The sequence below is a fragment of the Lithobates pipiens genome, unplaced genomic scaffold (assembly GCF_037356315.1).
Source record: "Lithobates pipiens isolate NorthernLeopardFrog02 unplaced genomic scaffold, aLitPip1_a1.2 Scaffold_22, whole genome shotgun sequence".
Taxonomy (NCBI): domain Eukaryota; kingdom Metazoa; phylum Chordata; class Amphibia; order Anura; family Ranidae; genus Lithobates; species Lithobates pipiens.
The window spans coordinates 64390981-64404390 of NW_027507784.1; the positions used below are offsets into that span (position 1 = coordinate 64390981).

Consider the following 13410-nt stretch of genomic DNA (forward strand, 5'->3'; position numbering starts at 1 on the left):
AGCAGTGGATGCATTCCTTCTGGTAGTACTTCTGCTTTGTGCATCGTCTACAGCCACTAGGAAGCCTAAAAGCATTTTGTGAGATGGCTGGTCAGAGCCATCAGGGACGTCAGGTGTTGCAGCTGCTTTTAGCACTGCAACCCCTGTGTATATAATGCTGAAGAGGTTTTTTTCCTCAACCTTTTTAGGCTTGGAACAAAAAATGTATGCCTTAATCGCATCCCAGAGCGGGACTAAGTATAATAGGTCCCTGTCCCTTACCAAGGACCCTCAAACTGAGGAACGGGGCGGGAGATGGCGCTTTTCTCTCAGGCAACCAGGAAGAGGCTGATGACTCCTCTTCTGAAGAGTCTAATACGGATGGATTGGGTTCACAAGAAAGGCTGTTGGTACAATCTCTCACTGAATTGTTCCACTCCACATTTTTGCTGCCAGTAGCGGAGTCAGTCGATGAGCCCACTTCTTGTTTGGGTTCGCTAAAGCCTCCCCAACCTATTCATGCTTTTCCTATCCATTCATTACTGAAAAAGCTTATGTATTATGGGTGGGAGCACCCAGATAGTTTTTTTTTTTTTTTTTTTTCCTCCAAACACTTTATCCTAATGGAGGAAGAGTTTAATAAGAAATGGGGGGACTCCAGCAATTGACACTGTGTCCTCTGTGAACAAAAACTTGTCTTGTCCTGTAGACTATGCTCAAATGCTGAAGGATCCAACAGATAAGAAGTTGGAATTCTTATTTAAAAACAATATTTCTCTGGCAGGTTCAGTGATTCAGCCTGAGCTGGCAGCGATCGGGGTATGTCATTCTTTAAAAGACCAGTTTTAAAGAGGTGCTCAAGATTATTCCTGATCAGCAGGCCCAAGATTTGGCTGGGATATCAGAGGCGTTATGTTTTACAGTAGATGCTAGGAAAGATAGTATTCTCCAAGCCTCACGGCCTATGCTCGGGTTGGTACATGTGCGTAGAGTTCTATGGTTGAAAAATTGGTCAGCCGAAGCGCCATGCAAAAAGCTAGTTTTCCATTTCTGGGGGAATGGTTGTTTGGAGATGATCTGGATAAATATATCCAAAGAATTTCTAATGGAAAAAGTTCCCTTTTTACCAGTTAAGAAGTTTAAGCGTTTTTTAAACAAGCTCCTTCAGTGCCAGGAGCATCTGCCTCCAGGCAGTCACGATGGCCTCCACTGTCAAATTCAAGAGGTAAACCTTGGGGTCAACCCTAGGATCAAAAGAGGCACTAGGGGAGGAAACCTGCTAAAGAAAATACTAAAACCTCTTAATGAAGGGGTGCCCCCGCTCGCTTGAGTGGGGGGGGGAAGACTTCTGCAGTTCTCCAGGGTCTGTCAGGAACAGTGTTGAGACAAATGGATGGCTTCCTCCATATCTCTAGGTTACAGACTACAGTTCTGAGCTTTCCCATCTCCTAGTTTTCTCAGATCAAACGTTCCCAGAGACCCAGAAAAAGTCTTTCTGGTTTTGGATTATCTCTTGTCTCAAAAAGTGATATCGGTGGCCCCCATGGAAGAGCGAGGGTTAGGGTTTTATTCAAACCTTTTTACAGTACCAAAACCAAACGGGGATGTCAGACCCATTTTAGATCGCAAAGATCAAAACCAGTTTTTGAATATCTGCTCTTTTCGCATGGAGTCAATCCGATCGATGGTCTCCATTTTACAAGGTGGAGAACTGCTAGCAACAATCTACTTCAAGGATGCTTATCTACATGTACCTATTTTCCCCGCTCACCAGAAATATCTACAATTCAAGATGGAAAATCTTAATTTTCAGTTTGTAGCTCTGCCTTTCGGTCTAGCTACTGCACCTCAAGGGTTTACAAAGGTTCTGGCTCCCCCTTTAGCCTGATTAAGGGCTCGGGGTATAACGATTCTGGCTTATTTAGACGATCTACTCTTGATAGATCAGTCAGTAGCCTGCTTAAACCAGAGTTTGGTCACCACGGTCTTCTACCTGGAATACCTAGGTTGGATTCTCAACCTAGAGAAATCCTCCTGAAAACCATCAGAGATTGCAGTACTTGGGCCAGATCATAGATGTAGCTCAGAAGAGGGTGTTCTTGCCCCAGGCAGAGATCAGTTTCATAAGGGAACTGATTCAGGTGGTCAAAGAAAAGAAGAATCCTTCTATTTGACTTGGCGTGAGATTGTTGGAAAAGATGGTAGCTTCATTCGAGGCCAGTGCTTATGCGCAGTTTCATTCGAGACTGCTGCAAAACAGTATCCTGTCAATTTGTAACAAAAAGGTCCAAGCTCTAGACGTCACAATGCGCTTATCCCCCAAAGTGCCTCAAAGCCTCTGTGGCTGATATCCATGAATCCTCAGAAAGTAAAGTCCTTCCTACCAGTTACCTGGAAGGTGGTGACAACAGATGCCACCCTTCTGGGTTGGGGAGCAGTCTTGGAAGAAGCATCTGTCCAAGGAAAACAGAAATGACCTTGCCCATACACATTTTGATAAATTTAGACAGCATGCCTGGCCCTGAAGGCCTGGACGCTCAGATTACAGAATTGTCCTGTCAGGATCCAATCCAACAGTGGCCTATATCAATCACCAAGGGGGGCTCGAGAAGTTGTGGGGAATTGGCAGGCAGACTACTTGAGTCGCCAACAGTTGTTCCCAGGAGAATGGTCTCTTCACCCCGACATCTTTCTGTCAATATGTCAAAGATGGGGAATTTTGCATGTGCATCTGTTTGCGTCCTGGTTCAACAGAAAGATCAACAACTTTGTATCAAGGACAAAGGATCCGCTGGCATGCGGAACAGATGCCTTGGTTTTTCCGTGGGATCAGTTTATCAAGCAGGAAGTGATTCTTGTGGCCCAGGAGATCTTGGTATGCAGAGACCGTAAAGATGGCGTTAGGGGACCCATGGATCCTACCGCCTCGGCCAGACCTTCTCTCGCAAGGTCTGGTATTCCATCCTATCTTACAAATGCTAAATTTAACGGTTTGGCTATTGAGACCCACATTCTGAAAGTATATGGGCTGTCAGGTTCAGTAGTTTCTACTTTGGTTAATGCTAGGAAGCCAGCCTCCAGAGTCCTATATTATAGAGTCTGAAAGGCTTATGTTTCCTGGTGTTAATCCAGGGGTTGGCACCCTAGGAAATATGTCATAGGGTAGGATCCTTGAATTTCTACATATGGGATTAGAAATGAAGCTGGCCTTGAGTAATATCAAAGGCCAGGTGTCGCCCTTATCTGTGCTTTCACTGACCACTTGCTTCACACTCTCTGGTTCGTAGATTTATTCAGGGGGTAACGCGGATTAATCCTCCGGTTAGGTCACCCCTGGGACTTGAATTTAGTCCTGTCGGCATTACGGAAACAGCTTTGGTTGCCATATCTTCTGCAAGAAGAGTATCGGAGTTGGCTGCTCTTTCTTGTAAAGAGACATATTTGATTATTCATACGGCTAAGGTTGTATTGTGTCCTCCATCCTAATGTCCTACCAAAGGTAGTGTCAGGTTTTCATTTAAACCAGGATCTTGTTCTGCCTTAATTTTTTCCAGCAACTCATTCTACGGAAGAAAGGTCACTACAGTCTTTTGTGATGAGCAGTCAATGTCTATTTGAAGGTGACCACTCAGATTCATAAAACAGATGTTTTGTTTGTGTTGCCAGAAGGTCCTAAGGGAGGACAGGCAGCGTTGAAATCTACTATTCCTAAATGGATTTGTCAAGTGATTTATCAAGCTTATAGGTTAAAGAGGAAAATTCCACCTTTTCATATTAAAGCACACTCCACCAGGGATGTAAAAGGTCATGAGGATATCGCCTTGGGGCGCAGTGTACTTCAGGCTGCAGTATCTAGTCTCTTGGTGCTCTACAATTGTATCTCTCCCCCCCCTCCCCCTCTTCAGTTGGCATTGCTGTGGGATTTCCCACATAGTAACTAGTATGGCTCTGTGTCCTGTGATGTACGATAAGAAAATAGGATTTTTAAAACTGCTTACCTGTAAAATCCTTTTCTTTGAAGTACATCAGGGCACACAGGTCACTCCCTTCTTTTTGGTATACACGTGTATTGCTTTGCTACAAAACTGAGGTACACCCAGTAGTGGGAGGAGGGGGTTATAGAAGGAGTGGACTTTTTGTCTTAGGGCATGCCAGTGCCCATCGCCTGAAGGTGGCCTATAATCCACATAGTAACTACTATGGCTCTGCCCCGTGATGTACATCAAAGAAAAGGATTTTACAGGTAAGCTTTGTTAAAAATCCTATTTACAGCACCGATGGGCGCTCACGTGACCCCCCGCTGCTCTCCTTCTCTCAGCCCCTCCCTATGCAGTGCTCAGAGCGGGGATGTAGAGCTCCAGCGGGTCACCTGAGCAGATTACAGGATTTCTTCATGTTGACTTTACACCACTTTAAAACTCCTGTAGGCTTTTTTTTATTATTATTATTTAGAAGATTACCCTTTACTTCCTGTCTTGAAGACCACAGCGGAAGTGATGGGGGAAAGCAAGGGGAAATGCCCTCTTGGGCAGCTATTTTTAGCAATTGACTTTTAATATTCTGCTACTAAAACAATTATTTTTCTTTTTTCAGCACTGGTCATGAAGCAAGCTCAAACCCGCCATACCTAAACCAGACCACAGGTCCCAGAGCAGCAAATTACAGCCAGCCAATGGGAATGTCGGCAGATATGGCAGCATATCAAAACACTACATCTGGTTTGCCTCCGGCATCTGCCTACTCAGCAGCTGCCCCTTTACACTCAATCCCCCAACAACCCCCAAATTACTACCAGCAGCCTCTACTCTGATACCCTCATAGACCTCTATAAGGCTATCCTTATGTCAGTCACAAGCCTCTTAAGTCATAACCCCATAATAACGGTAGCAGACATAATAGAAAAGGGGTATTCTCACGTAAAATGGACCATGAACAGGTGCAAGATTCCAACAATACAAGCCTGCTGTTTCCCCTTCACGGACGCACATACCACTTGTTTTTATTTGCAGTTACAGGAGCTTCCTGCGACCATTAGGCTGATTTAGTGCCGCCTTGTATTGAGCTGCTCCAGCTGCAAAAGGTTATGTAGAAATTACAGTGGCAGAGATTTGCCAACTGGTTCGATTAAAGAGATTTAAAAATAGCAGAGCTTTTAAGTAGCACTTTATGCAGCTAAAAGACTTAAAGGGGCGACCAGTTAAATATTTTCATTGTTGTTCTTCCTTCTGCACATTCTCTTTTGTCTGACTGATTCCCCTTCGTACAGTGAGAAATTCTTGTTTAAAGCAGAATTGACTATGTTTGTTTTTAATGCCCTTATTTCTGTGTCTGATCACATGCTAGCTTGACTTCTCTCTTTGCCTGCAACTTTGCAAGAAGGAAAAAGCCCTCTCTTTAAAAAAAAAATTCCTTATGAAAATCCATGGGTGAAAGTTATGCTGTTATGCTTGGACTGTTTTGAGGCAACATTTATTTTAGGGGAAGCTAAATGGGTCAGCTTTTCTGCCTCCCCCAAATGAGCGAAGGCTCGGGAGTCCCAGCACAGCCTTTTGCATTTGAGACTTATCACATAGGTACTTTGCTTCAGGACAGGTTCTCTTTTTATATAGCAAAACAATTCATAAGCAGCGCTAGAGTAAACCGGGTCAAAAATTTGAAAGTGCCGACATGAATTTAATTTATGCCTGTAATGTTTTTTGATTTGCACAATTGCACTTTCAAATTTTTGACCCAGTTTACTTTAGCGCTGCTTATGAATTGTTTTGTAATGTTTAGTAACTGGTATCTGCTGCTATTTTCTTACAATACAACCAAATGCAGATTTTTTAAAATTATACAGGTTCTCTTTTTATAAAATAACCCTGCTAAGCCCTATTTCTCTGACATGGCCATATAACATAACCAAGTTTTTAAATATATCTTCCACAGAAATGGTTGTATATTACTGTGATTGTTGGTGCAGACATAGGAAAGTTTGTAACAGCCACTTCTCCATAGCATGTCATATAGCGGAGTTTGTTTGAGCCAGATAGAAAAGTTAATTTCCCTGCAATGCAAGCTTTATTGGCTTTGCCTTGTGTAAGCAGTGCTGTCAATTAGGAGGAAGTAGTGGAGCGAGTGGCACAGATACTGTTTATTAGAAAGTTTTTGGTGCTTTTGCATGGTAGCTGCTTTCTCAATTGCAAGGAAAGAAAGTACAAGTAAAGTATTATATATTGGGTACTTTTTAAGAATGTCCAACAATCCTTAAATTAACTTGGAACCATGGGAAAGGTGGCAAAGGAGAAGGGAGGGTATACATGGCAAGCACTGTTTTTTCTTTTAGTCGCAAGTATTTTAAAATGCATTGGATGGGTTCTGTGAAGCCCTGCATAAATAAAGTCACCCATGTCATTCATCTTGCTATTAAATTTACCAGTACCTGTGCATGTCGGCTGTTGAAACCTTTTTTTAATTTTATTTATTTATTTATTTTTATTTTTATTTTTTGCCTTTCCCCATGTCACATTACTAGCAGTCCCTAGATAGCAGCTGTGAAATCACTGTGTAAAAATCAACTTGATCTCTTTTCACTTCCTTTTTATTTATTTTATTTTTTTTTATTTTTTTTTATTTATTGGATGTCCTCCCATCACTAGGGGAAAAATATAATTCTATCCAATTGGGACAGTAGGGATGCTATCAATGTATCGAAGCCTACTGAACACTGATCGACTTTGCGGATAAAGAAAATTCATACAGTGCTTTCATAGGCTATTTAGGGATTCCTAACTATCTGTGACATGAGAGAGGGAGCAATTAAGAGCCAAAGACAGTCTATGCACAGGTAATGTGAGATGCCATAGCAAGAGACGACTGGCACGAGCCTTTTTTAAGCCCTGTCCAATTATGCCAGGTAAGTCATGCCCCTACCTTTTGTCACTAAAGGGAACCTGTCATCTATTTGATATATTCACTATCAACTTGTCTTAAAGTGTGTTTTCTGCATGCTCCCATTAAAAATCAGTAGTAAGCGCTGTGCTCTTCATCAAACTAATTCCAGTCACATCACTACACTGCTTAGCTGACAACTGGATTTTGCTTACCTTGTTTTGAATGAACATAAAAAAAGCAAGAACAAGTATAGAGAAAACACAAAGTCATCCATAAACGTAGATGGTAATTTATAGCTGATGCTATATATTACTTTCCCATAGGTGTACATATAAAGTGCATTTGTTATACTGCAGCAAGCATGCAGAGTGAACAGGCACAGCTGTTCCCGAAGGCACCCATAGACACTTCAGTCGGCGTCTCATCCAAGAGTGCTGATTGGCCTCTCTGTGATTTAACGTATTCATGGAGGTTTAGAGTGAGCAAACTCGCAGTTAGGAATTCTGCTCCAAAAAGTCTTTCCTTTATTGGGTAATAAAGGAAGAAAATGTGTGTTTTAAGTGAATGTGTTTATTTTTTTGTCACATTATGCCAAAGCCCAAGATATTGTTGGAATCTGTATATTTAGAATGCTGTACACCCTGGAATAACTTTTTAAAATATCAGATTTTTATCTATTTTTTTTTTTCCCCTCTCCATCAGCACTTTTTTATACTCTCTACTCTTCATTGACTGGAGATTGGCTAGGTGATATAACCATTGTGTTTTGCAAAGGGTGCACTCAAAAGATCTTTCTCATTAGTTGTTTATAACCTAAATATAATAAGGTTGAGGTCTAGTATTGGCCAGGGAGATAGGAAGATACTGTCGGGACAGATCAGACTAACTCTTGGGAGTCACTACTAAGAGAATGGGCTTCAGCTTCCCCCTGCTTTTGCTTGTAATATATTAAGAACCATGAAGTTCGGAATGTGGCGTCTTGTGAAGCCATGGCATGTTTGGACTGATGTACATACTGCCCGCAAGTCAAAAACGAAAAAGACTTTCGCTAATGAGATCATTTTGATACTACATGATACCCTATTTGTATCCAGACTCCATCTTGTATTTTTATGGTGACAAGCATATCATTTTGTTATGTATTTTGTATTTGTAAGCTCTGTCTCCTTACTTAATCCTATATTTGGAATCTCTCATGTACTAGCTGGAACAGAAATGCTGAATTCATAGGTTATGATAAAGATGCATAATATACCTGCTGTGCACAGGTCTCTAATACCAGCTCAATACAGTGTTGGCATTTTTTTTCTCCCTCAACCCTCAATGATTTCCTTCAATTTGCAGGGGTTTATTCTCATTTTCTGTTTTGGCTATGGGACAGGAAGTGAAGGTAAATCTCCCCAATGGGGCACAGCTGGCAAAACCTAAACAATCAGAGGTTATAACCCTCCCTTACTCTATCCAAGATGGAAAAAAAAAAAAGTTTTTTCCTATAGTTCTACTTTAAGGCTTGTGTACATGTGCCTTGTTTTCCTGCATTTGAGATGCAACTCAGAAGTTTTCCAAATAACTCAGTAGTGCAGCGTGGATGAAAGTGATAAGATTCCATTTGACCTTTTTTCTGTTGCATTCATCTGGCTGCGCTATGCCCTCTTGAGATGCTTTTGTGTTGGACGAAAAGCAGTTCAAGTTCAGATTCCAGGGTTTTTTTTTTCCTCCTTTTTTTTTTTTTTTTTTTCTTCTGTGGTTGGCGTCTAAATGCATGTGTTTTAAGCACTGCTGCATTAGGCTGGGTTGTGAATTGCAGGCAGATTTCCACGCATGCAATTCGCATGTCAGGAGAATGTGACCAGCTCTCAATGGCGCCGGCTCACACATCTTCAGAGCGATTTGCACAGGAGTCCTGTGTATCTTCTGTGCTTTTTTTTTTTTTTCTAGATCCGAATTCAGCCCTGAAACGGTCAACAGCCCCTGCTGTGAGCTGCTCTGTACAGCAATGTGAATCCAGCCTAAAACTGCAAAAAAGAGTTTGACAGCAAAGCCCTTGTACACAAGCCATTAGAAAATTGATGGAAGCAGTATTTTATAGACGGCAACCAACGTTGGCTGCTGAAAAATAATAGTATGAATCTGGTTGCTGTGTTGTCTGAGAGGGCCTTTCCATTTGTGTCCCATTAATATGCCCCAATGTGCAAAAAGGTGATGCAAATAACCGCACCTTAATTTAAACATGTACAAATATGTTTATGGCCTGATTTGAGTGTTAAAGTTATGTAAATAACTGTATCTTAAAGTGATTATTTAAAGGTTCCTTTTTTTTTTTTAAATTAAATACCAAACGTCATATTTGCCTGCTTTGTGCAGTGGTTTTGCACAGAACAGCCCAGATCCTCCTCTTCATGGGCCCCCCACCAGCACTCCTGGCTCCTTCCCCCTGCCGAGTGCCCCCAGAGCAAGCAACTTGCTCTGAGAGTACCAAGACAGGCTTGCTCCTGAGCTGCTGCTCTGCTTGTCCATTCACACGCAAAGCTGTGGCTCTGCCACGCCCCCTCTTCGGTTTACTGGCTGTGATTGACAGAAGTGGGAGCCAAAGAGGAGTGAGTCCCCGAAGAGCTGAGGCTCTCATATACATTGCTGGATCAAGATGAGACTCGCCGAGGTTTTTTGCCTTTTGTGCATAAAGGTAAAAAACCTTGAGCTCTTACAACCACTTTAATTTAAATTCATACAAATATTTTTAAAGCCTGCTTAGAGTGATTAAGCTTTTTTTGTGACATGATACAGGATGAATAGTTACCAGAAATGCCAGCAAAAGTAATATTTCTTTTGAGCGGGATCTGCATTATACCAAAATTTAAAAACCTAGACTGATACCCAATGAGATGTCCAAGGTAAAAACAAGCAAGGCAGACATGTTTTATATGCACTGATATTTGTGGAACCTTGTACCTCCAGCCATGTTCTCATTGACCTGGTCCAAAAAAATGGATACCTGACTAAATGTAGCCCACATGTGTCCTTTCAAATAATTATTCAAATATTAAAAATAGAGATGTTTATCCTAATGTAAGCGGTTCTTTTTAAGATGTTTATTTTAGTTCACCTGGTGTCTTGTACCAGACAAGGTCTTAGCCATTTTGTGCATTAGACCCATATTTTGAGACTGCAGCTTATGCCAGTTCTAGTACCCAGTAAAAGGGAGGTGGCAATAGACATGCTTTAGTGGTAAAACTGGTTCCTGCAAATGGTAAGGCTGAATATTCGGAGCTTAAAATGTCTGCTAGTGAACAGTGGACTTCAAGACCCTCAACTTTCTGGCGGAACTTCACCTCGCTTATCGTGGCCTTGAAGGAAACTATATAATATAATTAAAATGGGAATATGAATGTTAAATGCTATTGGCCTTTTATATAGCTAAGTATGTCATCCCCCCCCCCCCCCCCCCCCGCTGTCTTGTATACATTAATAGAGCTCAGTTTAAGCAGCAGAGAATTGGTCCGGAGATGCTGAGAGCGTGTTGAGCTGTGAATAAGGGCGAGCACAGACTGGAATTCAGCATGCATTTCCTGATTGCACCAGATAGCAGCTGCGTTCAGCATATGGCCACTTTGCAGAGGATGGAAATCACTTTTGAGCTACATTAGCTCAATAAAAACTTCTGATGCCATTTCTCATCCATTTATAGTGTTTCATGCTTTAAAAAAAATGGACCCCCTGTGCGAGTCCTTTCTTCATTTTTGCTGGGATAAAAATCTGCATTTCCAGACTATCCTTAGAGCAAGATTTACTGGTGAAATCTGGTATTCCTAATTTTCGATCTACAGAAGAGGCTATGTGGATTTTATATTTAACAGGGCAGGTTATAGCTCTCTAAAACCCCTTTCACACGGGTGCCTCCGCTAAGCGGAGTCCGCTTGCTCAGCAGATTATCTCTCCATGTTCACTGCACTATGGAGCGTGGACAGGGACACAGTCCCACTGTCCTCCATGGGGCACCTGGAGGGAAATGGACTTCCTGTCCGTTTCCAATCCAAAGCATGAATGGGGGATAGAACCACCATCTGTTTATTGAAATCCGCCGCTCCATAGAAGAGACTGGAGGGTCCAATCAGGCCCCCCTGAAAAACAGACCTGATTGGGCAGCCTGTGTGAAAGGGGCCTAAGTGAATTTACAGAAGGGAAAGGTTTGCTTGGTACAGATCAGGTGGTGTCCCCTGGGAAGATGGGAGAAAATGTGGATCTTTCTGAAATTTAGGTTCCTCAAATGTGACACCATCATATATTTCCAACAAATGCAAAGGCAGTTCAGGAAAATATATGCTAAATGTCTAATATTTTGTACAAACTTTTTTTTTTTTTATATATAATATATTAGTTTTAAGTCTTTGTAACAGGTTAATGCCATATGCATGAGCAACAGTTCACATTTCACCTAGTACAGAGTATTTACAAGATTAGTAGAATTTTTATGTTCTAAAAATGGAATAAGATCTATCACAAGTCTTATTGTTGGGATTATTACCATATAGAAATATCTTTATCATTCTACTAAACATATTTCTGTGATATGTCAAAGTTAGATGGTGTGGATAAAAACTGAATTATTATGTCGTCTACATTTTTATCTTGTACAATGGGGAGGTTCTGATTTGCTTGGGTAAGTTATTTCATTCCAGAGAGTGACTAGGTGTCCCGGGAGCTGCACATCGTCAAGATGCTGTATAATAGTAAATGGCTGTCTCAGCCCAGATGGACTGTCAGGCCTTGCCCCTAATGGCTTTCACTCTTACTCATGAGGATTAATTCCAGGGTATATATGGCACTGGAAGGGGAGAATGGGAAGTCGAGATAGGGTTGAAAGGGGGGGGGGGGGAATTGTATTGCATATGAAAATGGGCACATCGTGTTAAGAGAAGGACAAAAATAAAAGGGTCTTGAAGCCCGGGCACCCAAACTACCATTCAAAAAAATATTAATTAAGAATTAGTGGTCACCTTTTAGTTTTATTGACTCATGTTCTTAAAATGAACTTGTACCGAGAGTATCCATGTTAAATTATTTCATTATTCTGAACAAATGCTTAAAGCTCATTGACCAAGCCCCACTTCTGCAGCTATAGGCATTTTGGAGAAATACATTGGTTGCCTGCCAATCCTCTAATTTAAAGTAATAGAGGGGATATCTTCCAATGGGGACACTAGTTCTAGAGGCCCCAAGAGATTGCCTTAATTTCAAGAAATTTCCTTTCACTTCCTGTTTAGGCTATTGGACAGGAAGTGAAGGTAAATCTCCCAGATGGGATATGGATGACAAAAAATGGTATTCTACAGGTTTTAACTCTTTACGCTATCCAGAATGAAAAAAAAATTGCCTCTAGTTCTACTTTTAAAGTGTGTAATTTTAGGAATGAATTACTTCACAGTACATGTAGCTAGAGAGGTCAGTGATGACTTGTTTTTCAAACTATCTTACTGCTTGTTAAGAACATGTAAAAACTTTGTCTATGGTCTGGAAATCGGTACACTTTAAAGGATAAGTTCACCTTTTGGAATATGTTACACCCATATTCAAGGTGTAATGTATTCGAAATCACTGGCTCCCCAAAGTCAGAGGCGGCGGGGGATCTTCTCCCCCTGCTCTCTGCAAGAATCCTCCCAACCATGTCACTCATTCCCAGAGTTCTGTGATATGAAAACTGCAATATCCGGCAGCCTTTGCCTGTTAAACACTATGGTAGTTCATTGATACTTCCTGTTAAGGTGTAACTGGTTGTACGGCCAAATTGTTTATACACAGAGCTTGCAAGAGCCTTGCTTAGCACCCTAGATATGCCAACTGCATGTGCAATGCTTTCCAAGCTAACAATTAAAAAAAAAAAAAAAATCATGTTTTTTTACCTGCAAAATAATGTGAATTTTTTTTTTTTTTTTTTTTAAGGGGAATTTATTCTTTCAGTACTTCCACTGTTTAAATTAGTGTTATTAGGAGTTCTTTGGTGAGCCCTTAGTTTGGAATTAGATGGCTGCAGACATTTTGTTCATCACATATTAAAGCTTCATTTGTACACGGATCCCTTTTGCAGCAACAAGCAAAATATTAAACAAAAATATTACAGGGGGCCAAAAGAGCTTGGCAAATTGGTCAATAATGAATTAGAGCTATTACAAACATTTTTTACTTGCTCTTTAAAAATCTGCCAGCATAGCAAAATGAGAGCTGGCAGCGCTGATTGGTCCCTTCTACACTACTGGGTGAGTTGCTGACCTCCAACAACTATATGCCCATCAGCTGTCACAATACCCTTATTTGGGTCAGTGACTCACCAGGTAGTACAAGAATAAGGATGAAAGCTCCAGAGCCAACCCCTTTCAAAAATTTAAAGCAAAGGCAACTCTTTTTATTTGTATTTTGACAGTCACTTCAAGGGACTCCCTTTCCATACAGAGCAGCATGTATGGATACTCATGAGTACCATAGATAAATGGTATTTGTGGTTTGTTCCGTGTGCCTTCAAGGAATACATCCCAAATACCAGTCTGTGCATACCTTAAAGCATTG

General features: G+C 41.2%; 1 protein-coding gene across 1 annotated transcript in view; it reads left to right on the forward strand.

Moving 5' to 3' along the window:
• Positions 1 to 9917, forward strand: part of STAM2 (signal transducing adaptor molecule 2) — a 59658-nt gene extending 49741 nt beyond the window's left edge. Inside the window, exon 14 of the mRNA XM_077447684.1 lies at positions 4573 to 9917. Within this exon, the coding sequence (XP_077303810.1) occupies positions 4573 to 4789 (217 nt within the window). The 3' untranslated portion in view covers positions 4790 to 9917. The remainder of the gene's footprint in view (positions 1 to 4572) is intronic.
• Positions 9918 to 13410: the final 3493 nt, after the last annotated feature.